Source organism: Xenopus tropicalis, chromosome 5 (genome assembly GCF_000004195.4).
Source record: "Xenopus tropicalis strain Nigerian chromosome 5, UCB_Xtro_10.0, whole genome shotgun sequence".
Taxonomy (NCBI): domain Eukaryota; kingdom Metazoa; phylum Chordata; class Amphibia; order Anura; family Pipidae; genus Xenopus; species Xenopus tropicalis.
The window spans coordinates 104,836,897-104,852,079 of record NC_030681.2 but is presented as its reverse complement, the minus strand read 5'-3'; the positions used below and the strand labels follow the sequence as shown (position 1 = coordinate 104,852,079).

Sequence of the window (15,183 nt, the reverse complement as noted above, 5' to 3'; positions counted from 1 at the left end):
TGCAAAAATTTATATGACTTTAGCTTCAGTCCTCTGTGCCAACAAAAGAACAATAAAATGGCAAAGGGTAAAAGGTTAAAGCTGTGGTCATAGTTCCAGCTTGTGGACATATTGTTTTCCTCTTAACAGATTTCATAGGCCCATGATATAGACTGATATTACTGTTAGCAATTCACTTTGGTTTTACAGAATCTATATTATCAAACACAGAGCAGTTTCACTGGAAACGTGTTCACAATGCACAGGCCTGGGTTTCTGCAATACTTATGTCCTTGAAATGTACAGCAATATAATGAACTGATTTACTGTGCAAGTGTTATTACTGTTTTGATGAAGACACTGTACCAGCACTGACACAAATAACATATCCTTTAGTGTTGTAAGTCAGTGCTGTCCAACTGGCGGCCCGTGGGCCGCATGCGGCCCGCGACCCCCCTCTGTGTGGCCCCCCACCTGTCTGGCTGCTTTGATGGCTTACCTTTGAGTAAGCATTAAATGGTATCAGTACTGAGATTAACTGGCCCCCTGCATGGTTCTCACCTCAGATTCAGGCTGTAATCCCTCTGTATTGTTTAAAAATGTAATCCCCCTGTGTTTTTCACACCTTTTAATACCTGCATTGTTCACCCCCTGCAGTGTTCACACCTCAGGCTCAGATGTAGTCACTCCCATTGTTCACTTCTTCACACCTCAGACATAGGTACTGTAGGCAGAGTATGGCACATACAGCCAGCATAGGGCAGGTAGAGTATGGCACACACAGGCACCATAGGTCAGGGTGGGTATGGCACACAGGAAGGGTAGGGCAGGCAGAGTATGGCACACACAGTCAGGGTAGGGCAGGCAGAGTATGGCACACACAGGCAGCTTAGGGCAGGCAGAGTATGGCACACACAGGCAGCTTAGGGCAGGCAGAGTATGGCACACACAGGAAGTGTAGGGCAGGCAGAGTATGGCACACACAGTAAGGGTAGGGCAGGCAGAGTATGGCACACACAGTAAGGGTAGGGCAGGCAGAGTATGGCACACACAGGAAGGGTAGGGCAGGCAGAGTATGGCACACACAGTCAGGGTAGGGCAGGCAGAGTATGGCACACACAGGCAGGTTAGGACAGGCAGAGTATGGCACACACAGACAGCATAGGACAGGCAGAGTGCTGCCTGTGTGTGCCATACTCTGCTTGCCCTATGCTGCTTGTGGGAGGTGAACCTGGCAGGGGTTTGTTAGCAGTTGGAAATAGCCATTAAATGGTCCCAAAGGTGTGTAATTATGTACTGGGGGTTGCTCTGCTATCCACAGGGGAGGAGGAGGCATATGGAATTTAAGGGTATATCTTAATATGACATAATTCTTTCACATATGAATGATGGTTGATATCCCCACAGTAAGGACCAAGCATTTGGGATTTTGCTGTGCTACCACCATTGTGATAAAATGGGTGTGGTTTGAAGTGGGTGTGGTTTCAAAAAGGGGAGTGGTAAAAACTGGCTTCCATGTATGCTAGAGAAATTTCGTCCCTCGGCACCGTAGAAGTTGGACAGCACTGTTGTAAGTGATATTATTTACAGACCTTCCCTAAGTATCTATATGTGATACTAGTGATAATGCTTTTGATACAGTTTTCTTTTTCTACATTTATGAAATCATTTTTTTTAATTTTATTTACAAAACCACTACTGGTTGTTCTTAGTATTACAGACATAGTTCATATTTCTGCAGGACAGTATCATTTTAAAAGTATTGTAAAATTTGACTGCATGGGCAGTACAATTACAATTAATTACAATGTGCAGTGATCTTGATAGGGTTTAGGTTGTTTTGATGTATGGAAGATATGTATAAAATCTCTTTTGGCATAGCCAAACACAAAATTTCCATTCTCCAGTCACAGTGTCCCAGGAGATGCTGTGTAGTTTATAAAATGACTAGTCATATGGACTGATTTACCTACCACTATATTTTTTATTGCTAAGTTCTAATGTAAATGTGTATTTATTCATATAGTACCACAATGCTTTAAAAGGCAAAAACACAACAGGGGTTTAGCTTTAATACAGTATAATATATTAGACAGTGAAAATACAACCCGGATTCCAAAAAAGTTGGGACACTAAACAAATTGTGAATAAAAACTGAACGCAATGATGTGGAGGTGCCAACTTCTAATATTTTATTCAGAATAGAACATAAATCACGGAACAAAAGTTTTAACTGAGAAAATGTACCATTTTAAGGGAAAAATATGTTGATTCAGAATTTCATGGTGTCAACAAATCCCAAAAAAGTTGGGACAAGGCCATTTTCACCACTGTGTGGCATCTCCCCTTCTTCTTACAACACTCAACAGACGTCTGGGGACCGAGGAGACCAGTTTCTCAAGTTTAGGAATAGGAATGCTCTCCCATTCTTGTCTAATACAGGCCTCTAACTGTTCAATCACCTTGGGCCTTCTTTGTCGCACCTTCCTCTTTATGATGCGCCAAATGTTCTCTATAGGTGAAAGATCTGGACTGCAGACTGGCCATTTCAGTACCCGGATCCTTCTCCTACGCAGCCATGATGTTGTGATTGATGCAGAATGTGGTCTGGCATTATCTTGTAGAAAAATGCAGGGTCTTCCCTGAAAGAGATGATGTCAGGATGGGAGCATATGTTGTTCTAGAACCTGAATATATTTTTCTGCATTGATGCTGCCTTTCCAGACATGCAAGCTGCCCATGCCACACGCACTCATGCAACCCCATACCATCAGAGATGCAGGCTTCTGAACTGAGCGTTGATAACAACTTGGGTTGTCCTTGTCCTCTTTGGTCCGGATGACATGGCGTCCCAGATTTCCAAAAAGAACTTCGAATCGTGACTTGTCTGAACACAGAACAGTCTTCCATTTTGCCACACTCCATTTAAATGATCCCTGGCCCAGTGAAAACGCCTGAGCTTGTGGATCTTGCTTAGAAATGGCTTCTTCTTTGCACTGCAGAGTTTCAGCTGGCAACGGCGGATGGCACGGTGGATTGTGTTCACTGACAATGGTTTCTGGAAGTATTCCTGAGCCCATTCTGTGATTTCCTTTACAGTAGCATTCCTGTTTGTGGTGCAGTGTTGTTTAAGGGCCCGGAGATCACGGGCATCCAGTATGGTTTTACGGGCTTGACCCTTACGCACAGAGATTGTTCCAGATTCTCTGAATCTTCGGATGATGTTATGCACAGTTGATGATGATAGATGCAAAATCTTTGCAATTTTTTGCTGGGTAACACCTTTCTGATATTGCTCCATTATCTTTCTGCGCAACATTGTGGGAATTGGTGATCCTCTACCCATCTTGGCTTCTGAGAGACACTGCCACTCTGAGAAGCTCTTTTTATACCCAATCATGTTGCCAATTGACCTAATTAGTGTTATTTGGTCTTCCAGCTCTTCGTTATGCTCAAATTTACTTTTTCCAGCCTCTTATTGCTACTTGTCCCAACTTTTTTGGGATTTGTTGACACCATGAAATTCTGAATCAACATATTTTTCCCTTAAAATGGTACATTTTCTCAGTTTAAACTTTTGTTCCGTGATTTATGTTCTATTCTGAATAAAATATTAGAAGTTGGCACCTCCACATCATTGCGTTCAGTTTTTATTCACAATTTGTTTAGTGTCCCAACTTTTTTGGAATCCGGTTTGTAAATAAATCAATGCATAAGTGTATAGGTGATTTCAATACACCATTTGTATGAGGTTCCTGTCCTGAAAAACTTACGATCTATCACAAAGAAGATTGTCAGAAACAAAAAGGGGTAGAAAACAAGTGTGTAGTTCAAGTGTTTTTTGTTACCGAAGAGGAGACTAGCTAAAAGCTGCTTCTAGAAGGTCATTTTTAAGGAGCTTTGAGAAAAGTGTTAGATACTCTACCACCTGATGCAAAGGTGGTAGAGTATTCCATAGGCTGGTGAAATCAGTGAAAAGGGTTTTATGTGCGACTCATCTGTTTTTGTGAACTGTCAAGAGATGGTCCTGAGCTGAGCATTCTGAAGAACAGGATAAGGATTTTATACTGAATTTGCCATTTTACTGGAAGACTTAAGTAATGAGGTGGTCGAAAGAGCTTTGGATGTGGTGACATGATGCGGGCAGCAGCAGAGAAAATGGATTGCAGAGGATGAAGAGGAGATTCTGGAAGACCAGCTAATAATATATTGCAGTAGTCTTTCCTGGAAGGAACGTATATTTCCAAAGTTTCTTAGAAAGAAGCAGCATTCTCTGGTGAGGAATGCAATGTAGGCAGAGAAACTTTTAAAGGACATGTCAACCTAAAAAATAATTTGCCAGTGAGGCACTGCATGAACTTTACCTGAATAGCAGGGCAGGAAAGAAAGATCTGTTTGACATCTGCATAAAGGTGATAGGAGAAACAAGGGATGTGATTAGAGAGAAGAGGCCCCAAGACAGACCCTTGGGGCACACCAAAAGAGAGATCAAGAAGTGGAGAGATTCTGTCAGAAAGGGTTACACTGAAGGTGAGCCTAGAGAGATAAGATGACAAAGAACCACTGATACCAAGCATTTGTAGGTATCTGATAGAGTGGTCCCCCATAGTGTGCAGCATGGGGTTCCTTTAAAGGGTCACCAACGCCTTGAAACAATTTGAAAACCATCTAAGGACCTGTGTTCCTGGGGATTAAATTTTTTGTCATACAACTGTGATTCAACTGTAAAAAGGAACTTAAATTGTCATTGACATATGTAAATAATGAACAAGTTTTGTAATATGTACATGGCATTACAAAGGGAAAAATATGATACTTACTCTCCTGTTCCTGAAGGTTGTGCGCAAGACTATGATCCTCCAGCACTGCAAAATCTCTGCAAACTGTTAAAAAATATATATTTGGTTAATAAGTCACATAACCATAAACCAAACCCAAAAAAATCTGTTATATATTTACAACTACATTGTTTCTCTGAACTGTCAGAATCATAGAATAGAATTGGATTAAAGAATTCTGCTTTAGCAATTGCATTTATAAATAACTTATTACTAAAACCACTGAATGTTTTTTAATTAATGTACATTGGAAACTTGCTTAGAATTAAATTTTCTTTCATTATGCAAAAATAGCTTTTGAATCCTGTTTAAGCTTTTTTCATTTATCACTGCATAAATGTTGTTAAATACATGCTGGCATACTGTAGGTCATTCTGTTCAGGGAGCTTTATTTATATGCTTATGCATAGCTATTTAAATGAGCAAGAAAACATCATCCAGAGCTCTTATGAATTTTATAAGTTAAAGGGGAACTCCAATTTCAAACCAAATTTGTTAAATAGCCCCGCACAACACAGAAACCCCAAATATGCCAGTCACTGTAATCACTGTATCCCTGTAATCGGTTTCATCAAAAAGTATGAATAAATACTATTTTGATATGCTGAAATCCAACTGCGAAACAATTATTTCCGTTTTTCATTTGAAATCCCAGCAGAGGTGGGACTAAAACACTGATGTTACAAATTTGTTAAATAGCCCCGCACAACACAGAAACCCCAAATATGCCAGTCACTGTAATCACTGTATCCCTGTAATCGGTTTCATCAAAAAGTATGAATAAATACTATTTTGATATGCTGAAATCCAACTGCAAAACAATTATTTCCTTTTTTCATTTGAAATCCCAGCAGAGGTGGGACTAAAACACTGATGTTACAAATTGTAACAACTTCTCCATGCTGGCACTATATAACCCACATTTTTGAAAATCTAAATGTTCAAACAAAACATTAGTCAGATATTGGAGTAACACTGGTTTGTTTAACAAAAAAACACCTTACAATGTATGTTTTGCTGTGTCTGTAACTGATCAGTATAATGTCCTGTTTCGAAGACCAGGGGTTTTTGGGCTGGAAAATATGGCAAGGAATAGGGTATAGCCTAAAAGGTCTCAAATGAGCCCTGATACCTTATTGATAAAATAAAGATATACATACATTACATTGTTTAACTCTGATAGATGTGTCTGTCTTATAAATAATCAATCCCTGTCATAAATCGTAAGGACTTCTTTCCAAACACCCAACTCAGTCTTGAATCAAGAATCTTCAGGAGCTGGAATGAAAGCTTGTCTTGTGTGCGCAGTTAATGCATAGCATTGATGTTGAGGGCAAATGACTTTTGCCAAATCATTTTTGCCAAACTTTTATGCAAAGATAATGTGAAAAAGGCTTTGGCGATCGATGGAATACATCCACCTGTACTTAGAGGGCTTATTCCAGTTTAAGTCAGTATGGTACCAATGGATTGCAGGAAAGCTGATACAGTTCCAGTTTTTTGGTTTGCAGTCTTAATATCACAATTATAGGCCTGGCTGGTTTGAAACTATGGATGAAGACACACAGAGCTACTAGTAGCAGCTACTTATCGTGGCTACTAAAAACGACAATGCTGACCATTTACTGATAATTGTCTCTGTGTGTCTTTTACATAGTAACATACTGAAGTTAAGTTGAAAAAAGACATCCTCCATCATGTTCAATTGCAGAGGCAATTCTTAGTATTGTCTATGGCAAGGTATTTTCTGGAGTTTAGTAGCCTTGAAAAAGTAGCTGCTACTAGTAGCCCAGTGTGTCTTCACTCTAAAGGTTTATTATGTCCAATGGCAATAAAATTAGTGATTAGGGTCTATGGAGGACATATTATGTTAAGCTAATACACTGCACAGTGGTCTTGCAGTTGATGATTTCTCAACTAGACTGTTGGTCCTGGTAGAGCCATTTAGACATAGTTAAAAAAATGGTTTAATGATCAAGTAGACTGGTCTTCTGAGGTGCATTTTCTAATTGGTGTGCCACAGAGTTCTGAATTGAGTTCAGCCCTTGCAAGGTAGATAATTAGAAGATTACCAGTGTACAGATAACCTTTCCTCTATATAATGGGCTCCTGCTAAAACCAGTCTGGAAGGAGGTTGTATATTTTTAATCTACTTATGTAGCTGGCAAGGACCAAACATGGAGTAGCTTCAGTTTTCCCATTGATTGAAACAATAGGCAATTAGTGTGTTCAGAACAAGCCCTATTCATTGAATTTATGTTGGACAAGGGGATGTATTGCCTTCCCTGTCAGGTTGACAGTCTGTTTTCAGTTGAACAAACAAACACTTCTAAACAAAAGCCTTGCTTCTTGGGCTCTAACTAAACACCTCACACCCTTACAAGCCAAGGACTTCAATTCAGAATTCCAGGAAAGAAACCAAAATATTAGTTCATTTTCTGGACAATCGACAATAGAACATTTTTTTTTTTTTTTTTTTTAGAAATTCTTCACAGTGCTGCTTTGTCCTCTCACATGACCATATATTTTTATACTCCAAACTACCTAACTTTGCTCAGGTTAGCAGTGGTCACTTGTTTAATGTTGTCCTGGGCCCCTGGTGCCCAAGGGACAACTAGTTGCCTTGCCCTGCTATGTCTATGGACAGGGGAATGAATCCAAAGGTTTAAACCAGCCTTAAAGTTCAGTAGCACTGCAACTATCCACTTGGATAGTTTGTAAAGTTATTTTTTTAATTAATTTGAAAATTAGGCCCATGTTTATTATTTTTTAACTGACCATACACGTTTTATAAGGGACTACTATTCCTGGTTATCCTTAGTTTGTCTGCATCTGAGAGTATCTGCACCATAGGGGAATCCTATGGGTGTTTTTGCAAGACAAATTAATTAGGTTTTCATTGTTAATATACACGAGTGTAAAGTGTTACAGGGGAGACTAAAATCAACTAACACTTGCATTGCCCTGCAGTAACACACACATGCCAAAGCAGAAAACGCAGGTAAAAGGACCAATAAATACCCATAGAGTTTAAGTAACCCTCTATCAGTATTACAAAACTATCTCAGCTCTTCATGTCACAGAGTTTAGCATATGTTACTACAGGTATTGGATCTATTATCCAACATGCTTGGTATCTGTGGGTTTCTAGAATATGGTATTTCCGTAATTTGGATTACCATACCTACAGATAGGATTTTTTTTGCAGCCAGTATAGTTTTGTGCAGTTTAGTAAGCATAACGTACAAAGTACTGTTTTATTATTACAGAAAAAAAGGAAATCATTTCTGGACCCTGTGGGATATGGCTCTTCTTTCATTTTGACCTTTTTAGATTTCCAGGTAAGAGATCCCATACCTGTACTCTGTTAGTACCTTTCCAGAATAGTTGCTTCCCTTAGATTTGCGCCAGGGTTTTTGCACTGCTGATGCTTATTTTATTCTTTGCTCCATAAGAGGTTCCTGTCCTCCCTGAGCTTGCCTAAGGAATCTAAATTACACTTTAACAAGTGAACAGTCCTGTCAATCTCCTCACCTGTCCTTGCAGCAAAAAAGCAAGTGATGACTGTTCATATTCATATGTAGACCACATTGAAAATTCTTATCTAAAAGGAGTCCCGCCACTGTAACCCTCTGAGGACAGCAAGTACCCCTCCTGTTGCAATTTTAAGGACAAGGAAAGCCTTTCCCTCAAAATTTTAGTGTGTTAGAGAGGAGCCCTTCTAGTCCGTGATCGCTACGTTAATTTTCAAAAATATTGTTTATCAATTATGTTTTCATTGTTACCCTCTGCAAAAATGTATCTTCTCCTTCCCGATACTGGGGCCATTTTGCACTTTTCTAAACTCTTCAAAAGTGGACAATTCATTAGCACTGCAGGGCTTGTTGGAGGCATGCTTTTCTACTGAATCCTGATGGTTAACAGACTTTTCTTGTTATTTAAAAGAAAAAAAAAACCTAAAATTTAAAAAAGTACTTGGAAGAGCACTCAGCAATTTTAAATTTTTACGAGTTTTTTTGGGGGTGTTTAATTACCCTTTTACATAAAAATCTCTCATCAAATGGGACAGTGAGATAAATCTTTGTAAAAAAAAAAAAAAAATACAAAAGTGTGTCTTATACAGCTAATTATTTTGCATCACATGCAGAAAGTAACCTGGCCTGTTGCATAAATTCTGTGTATTGAACACTACAGTGAAACAGTAAAAAAATGAGTATGAAACAAATCTAAATATAGATGATGGATAATGGCATTCTATTCATTTGGAAGATGGTTAAATAGAATGAAGCTGCAGAGTTTTACTTGCAGTAACCATCTATCCTCCTTACTGACATTTCTGATTAAAGGGACTGACAGTTCAGGAATAAAGCCCTGTGCTAAATATCAATCAGTCAGTCGATGGTTGAAGGTGATGAAAATCCAGTATGACAAATAATCCCCAAACCAGATGGTTACAGGGTCTTGACTGCAGCACAAGGCTACAAGCTACATAAAAAATCCACTCACGATGGGCAGATGTTATGGTTCAGACACATAGCAGTACAGCAAATTCAATACACTATGGAAGCTGTTATCCAAAAAGTTTGGGACATGGTGTTTTCTGGATAAGGGGTCTTTCTGTAATTCAGATCACAATTCCAACAGTTAGGATTAATTATATCTTAGATGGGATCAAGTCAAGGTACTGTTTTATTATTACAGAGAAAAAGGAAATTAATTTTAAAAATGTGAATTATTTTATTAAAATTGAGTCTATGGGAGATGGTGTTCCATAATTCAAAAGCAGGGGCATTACCCACAATAATTTCACAAGTCACAAAATATTAAAGTATTTAAATAAGCACTATCAATTCAGAACAATTAGTTTCTTCCCAGGTAAGCACAGGAATACCCTTCATCAACTAATTGTTGACCAGAATGACATCACGCCCACTGCGTTTGGCTCCGCTAAGCCTCTGAAAAAGTCAATTGGCGCTTCAGGCACATATCCATACAGACCTATAGGATCTCTTATCCGGAAACCTGTTATCCAGAAAGTTCCAAATTACAGGAAGGCCATCTCCTGTAGAATCCATTTTAATCAAATAATTAAAATGTTTAAAAATTATTATTGCAGAGAAAACGGAAGTCAAACAGTACCTTGTACTTGATTCTATCTAAGATATAATTAATCCTTATTGGTGGCAAAACAATCCTATTAGGTTAATTAATATTTAATTGATTTTTCAATAGATTAAAAGGGTGAAGACACATGGGGAGATTAATTGCAACTTTTTAAAAATTTGTTGCAGCAATTAATCACGCTGACTTTCATGCCGTAGGATATTATAAAAGTCGGGGCTGCTAATCGCTGCGTGTATCTTTGCCCTAAGGTCTGGAGATCAAATTATAGAAAGATCCCTTATCCGGAAACCCCATGTCCTGAGCATTCTGGATAAAAGTTCCCATACCTGTATAATAAATGAAATATTTGAATAAGGAAACCACTATTGTACCTGGTTCACGTTCACACTAAAATTAATTCAAGTTTAGTCTGATTACGATAAGAAATTCTGAAAACCTGCATATATGCACAAAATTTTATTTCAACTTTTTAAAAACCTCTGTACTGTTAATCATTTTTGTCAGGGTCAGTTGCAGCAGCATTTGCTGCAAACATGCCCAAGTGGACACCAACAGTGTTACCAAAACAAGACGCTGACATCCAAATAGGGTCAGTCTAGTTACCAAGGAGTATTTCTTACCATGCCAGTAAAGGAATACTCTACAGAGACCCAAAGAGTTACATTACATGTATGTTTGGTCATTACATGACTTAACTCATTCAGATATTTAATCTTGTAAGTCTTTTTTTTATCTCCTACATGGAAAAATGCTCATGTCCAACAAATTCTGCCCATTCTTATTTGTCCCACCACATGTGCACTTAGGCTCCATATTGCTTCAAAATAAGTTTTTAAAGAAAAAAAATCTTTCACATTTTTTCAGAATAATTGCTTAAATACTTCTGCTAATAAACCAGAAGGGGTTTCCTCAAGAGAATAGAAAACACAGCTGCAACCCATCCGTGACATCAGGAATCCATTCCTCAATCTGCATGCCAATACACTGTCTTGTACTCCCCCACTGCCTTGTAAATTTTTCCTTAGGAAACATAACATTGCTCTTTACTCCCTTGTGGGAACATTTGCAAAATTCACATGTCTTGCTGCCTTTAAAATCTACATCAGGATGAGCTTACTTATGTTTTTAATTCAGGGCTGCATTTTAAGGCGACTTGTGTCAGTTGTGGAACTGGGTGTGGACATCTGCACCCACATACAGTCAGAAATGGAACTGTTGCACAACAGAACAAACATTCACAGACCACTGATAAAACAAAACAAATACATGTTACAAAATGGTCAGTGGGACTCGATTGCAAAAGATTTACGTTTAATTAGACTCTCTAATTTGTCAACCTTTAGGGCTAAGGGCACAGGCACACAGGGAGATTAGTCGTCCCCCCCGCAATAAATCTTTGCTACTGTGGGCAACTAATCTCCCGAAATGTTTCACCACCAGCAAGAATGTGAATCGCCGGTGCGATGGCATACGCATCCCTTGGGTTTTCCAAGGTCACCCTAACTTGCCTCACGAGAAATGCTTGGAACATGGGGTTTTTTGGATAAGGGGTCTCTCTGTATTTTGAGTCACCACACCCCAACCCCAGGTTCCAAGCATTCTGGATAACAGGTCCCATACCTGTAATATAGATATTAGTGCAAGTAAAAAATACAACCAAGAAATATTTCAAGGTTTGTCTCATGGTTCTTACTCACAAAAATAAGTTCTAATTATATATTCTATTGGTGCTCTCTGGAGTCATTGTACGGTATGGCTCTCAGTGGCTAATAAAGGTACCTTATCAGCTCTCTGGGTGCGCCTGCCTGTACTGTGTATGCTGGACCTTTCTCTCTCCCTGCCTGGCTCTGTCAGGCACACAATCAGCAGCTCATCAGCACTGTCCCAGAGAGAAACCGCTAAAGAAGTTCATATATACTGTGAGCAAGGTTCTGCTTTTGTGCTTGTTTCATCTGTTAGGACAACAACACACACCGCATTTTATCTTGTACATTCTGTTGCAACAACAAAACCCCAGAATATTCCTTGGCATTCTTGGTGCTGAGAAACACTGAAGTCATGCAATTGCAAGAAAATTTAAGTACTTTAGTTACTGCGATTCTTAGGCCCCACAATGGCAAGGAATTTTATGGCAAATTGTTGCTGCAGCAACAAAACATTTTGCCTGACGAAGGGGCCTTAGAGCTCCGAAAGCTTGCAATGTATTTTTATTGTTAGCCAATATAGGTATCATTTCTACAATACTCTTGTATTTGTGTTTATTTTAATATTTTTGCTGCAGCAAAACATGGGAGGCAAAACCCCATGTGTGTCATTGACCTTAATCCCCTCTACTCTTGTCCCTTACTACCTCTCTGTTAACCACTTATCACCAGCCAAGTTTTTCATTATCTACTTGCTTCAGCTACTATCTTTATAAATCCCCTCTTTCCTCTACATCTTAATAATAACCCCTTGTTGCAAATACCACCTTTCTCTACATCCTTAGTGACCCCCACCATTAATTCCTATTGCACTGTCCACTTTTCTATTAACTACCTCTCATATCTCCATCCAAACTTAACAAAGACATTTATATGCATTACCAAATTCATGTTTAATGCCCAAAGGCAGAGAGAAAATAAGTGAATCAGCTAGGCAGGGCAATTGTAGCTTGGAACCGAGCAAGAAATATATCAGGCATCGGGGGTAAAATTTGAAAGGAAGTCAATAGAAAAGTCAACAGGGAAATAGGGAATTAATAGTAAGGTCACTGGGGATTTAGAGAAAAGGTGGTACAGGTATGGGATCCGTTATCCGGAAACCTGTCCGTTATCCGGAAACCTGATATCCAGAAAGCTTCAAATTACAGAAAGCCTGTCTCCCATACACTCCAATTTAATCAAATAATTTTGATATTTAAAATTGATTTCCTTTTTCTCTGTAAAAATAAAACAGTACCTTGTACTTGATCCCAACTAAGATATAATTAAACCTTACTGGATGCAAAATAATCCTATTGGGATTAATTAATGTTTCATTGATTTTTTAGTAGACCGAAGGTATGAAGATCCAAATTACAGAAAGACCCCTTTCCGGAATACTCTTGGTCTTTAGCATTCTGAATAACTGGTCCTATACCTGTATGTCTATAAGCGTTTAATTCCATTAATAATAAACTGTATGGTGGCAGAGGAAATGAGGTATGTATAAACGTAATGAAAAACTGGTCACTGGTAATAAAGAGTTAACAGGGATGTTGAGTGGAATAAAGGAAGTGGGCCTTAACACAACATGTAGCACAAAGCAGAATCCCACTCACAGGAGATAAGAATTTCTCCAGCCATTTCTCTCTGGGACAGTGCCAGCAAGTTGCTCATTTTGAACCCCACCTTCCTGTGACACAGCCAGGAAGCATGCAGGGAAGGCAGGAAGAGAGCATGCCGGAATATACAGCACAAGCAGGTGCATCCAGAGAGCTCCTGTAGAACCTACATTGGCGCCTAAACTCCTCACTGTGCCACTAGTAGCCATCATGTGCTGACCCCCCCCCCCCCTTCTCTGTTAAGTGTGACCTACCCCTCTGTAATAACAACGAAGGAGCGGTGTGAGCATTGCCATCACTATTTTCTCAGGGTGGGTGATGGGCACTAGGTTAGTGCCTAAGTCACCTAACAAGTAATCTGGCCCTGCATCCACGGATGGAAAAGTAAAGGGAAAATGTATAAAACTGTGTAAACAAAAATGGGTGCAGAAATAATAACAGTGCATTGAACAACGGCTGCAAAGCTACAAGCAAAATCTGACATGAAAACCTGAGCAAGTTTAGTCAACTTTGCAGTAACCACAACTAACATACATTAGATCCATTCATTTGGCATGAATACAGCCATACATGTATTTATAAACTGTGCCCTGAGCTATGTTACATGGGTAATGTACCAAAAGCAATCCCTGAGGTTACATATGTGAATCATTTCAAACATATAAATACAGATACTCATTTCACCACCTGAAACTACGTATACACAAACCTAAAGACTTTCACAATCATATATATAAGCAAAAGCAGGATAGAAAATTGAAAAGAATGTTCTCCCCAATGTTTTCCCAGGTTTGAGTAAAAGTAGTGGAAGTGCAGGAAGACTAGGGGGGCCTATAGATGTGCCAACGTGCAGTAAAGCAACAGCTAGAGGGCTGCAATCCTATGATTGTGAGACAGACGCCTTATAAAGGAAGCCCATAATACTGCCCTTATCAGGAGCTATATTTGCTATCGCCCCCTTCCAGCCGTGCAGCACCTTGATGCAGGAAAGGGTTACATACCCCAGAGCAAACAGGTGCTCCCTCCCTCCCAGTCTATTGGCTGCTACGCGAGACCTGCGCACAGAGTTGGAAATGAGAAGCATTTACCTTCCTTGACTCCCGGTAGCTTAGACTGATCAATGCTGATTTCGCTCATGTTTGGAATGTGCTCTCTCGCAGTCATTCAGTATAGTGTTTCCAGCTGTTTGGGCTGAGGCTTCCCTGGAGCAGGGAGTGCGCTTTGGCTACATGTAAACTAGTCACTGGCCACGGTTTCCCTGAGATTAGCCTGGCTGTTTCCCCTCAGCAGAAGCTTTCTTACGAAACGACTCTGTGCTTCCAGCAGTGAGGGAAGCCTCCCCAGGCTTGTATGGTAAGAAAGGTAGGACAAAAAGCATTAAGGGCTGGGCCTGCTAAACAATCGCATGAGCTCATGCTGCTATGCATAAAGCCGACGCAAGGGGCAGCAGGATATTTAACACCTTCATAGCCAAACAAACAGCTTTCAGCGTGTAAAAGTTAGGCAGGAATTCTAGCGAACTCCGGTGCAGCGAGCAGTCGTAGTTTTATGCTGACAGCGCCATAGTAAAATACTATTATATGTACTGTTGTACAGTCCCGCATTAAAACGTATTCACTTCCCTCTGTGTATACCATGTATAGGGCTGGTTTTAACGTAGTGCAGAAAGTCTATTTGACTGTTTTAGAGCAAAAAGTGTATTTTCTGTGGCAAGTGCAAAACCACAGTCATTTAGGAGCGTAGGTTGCCACATTTTGTAAAAAAAAAAAATACCATCCAGCATCATTTTTATCGGCCAGGCCAGTAAAATACCTGCTGATTTGAGGTATTGGAGTATATGTATATGTTTATATAGCACTTTGTGTACACAGTGTTAAACATGTTTACTATACATTTATAGTACAGACAGGTATTTTGGTTAATCACCTAATTAAATGT

At 39.4% G+C, this 15,183-nt stretch overlaps 1 protein-coding gene across 2 annotated transcripts in view; it reads right to left on the bottom strand.

Moving 5' to 3' along the window:
• Window positions 1–14,719, bottom strand: part of ccdc50 (coiled-coil domain containing 50) — a 40,128-nt gene extending 25,409 nt beyond the window's left edge. Inside the window, exons 1-2 of one of the 2 annotated variants that reach the window (XM_031901582.1) lie at window positions 14,334–14,719; window positions 4,800–4,862 (exon numbers count right to left, since the gene is read on the bottom strand). In XM_031901582.1, coding sequence (XP_031757442.1) covers window positions 4,800–4,862; window positions 14,334–14,409 — 139 coding nt within the window. In that variant the 5' untranslated portion in view covers window positions 14,410–14,719. 2 annotated transcript variants of the gene reach the window in all.
• Window positions 14,720–15,183: the final 464 nt, after the last annotated feature.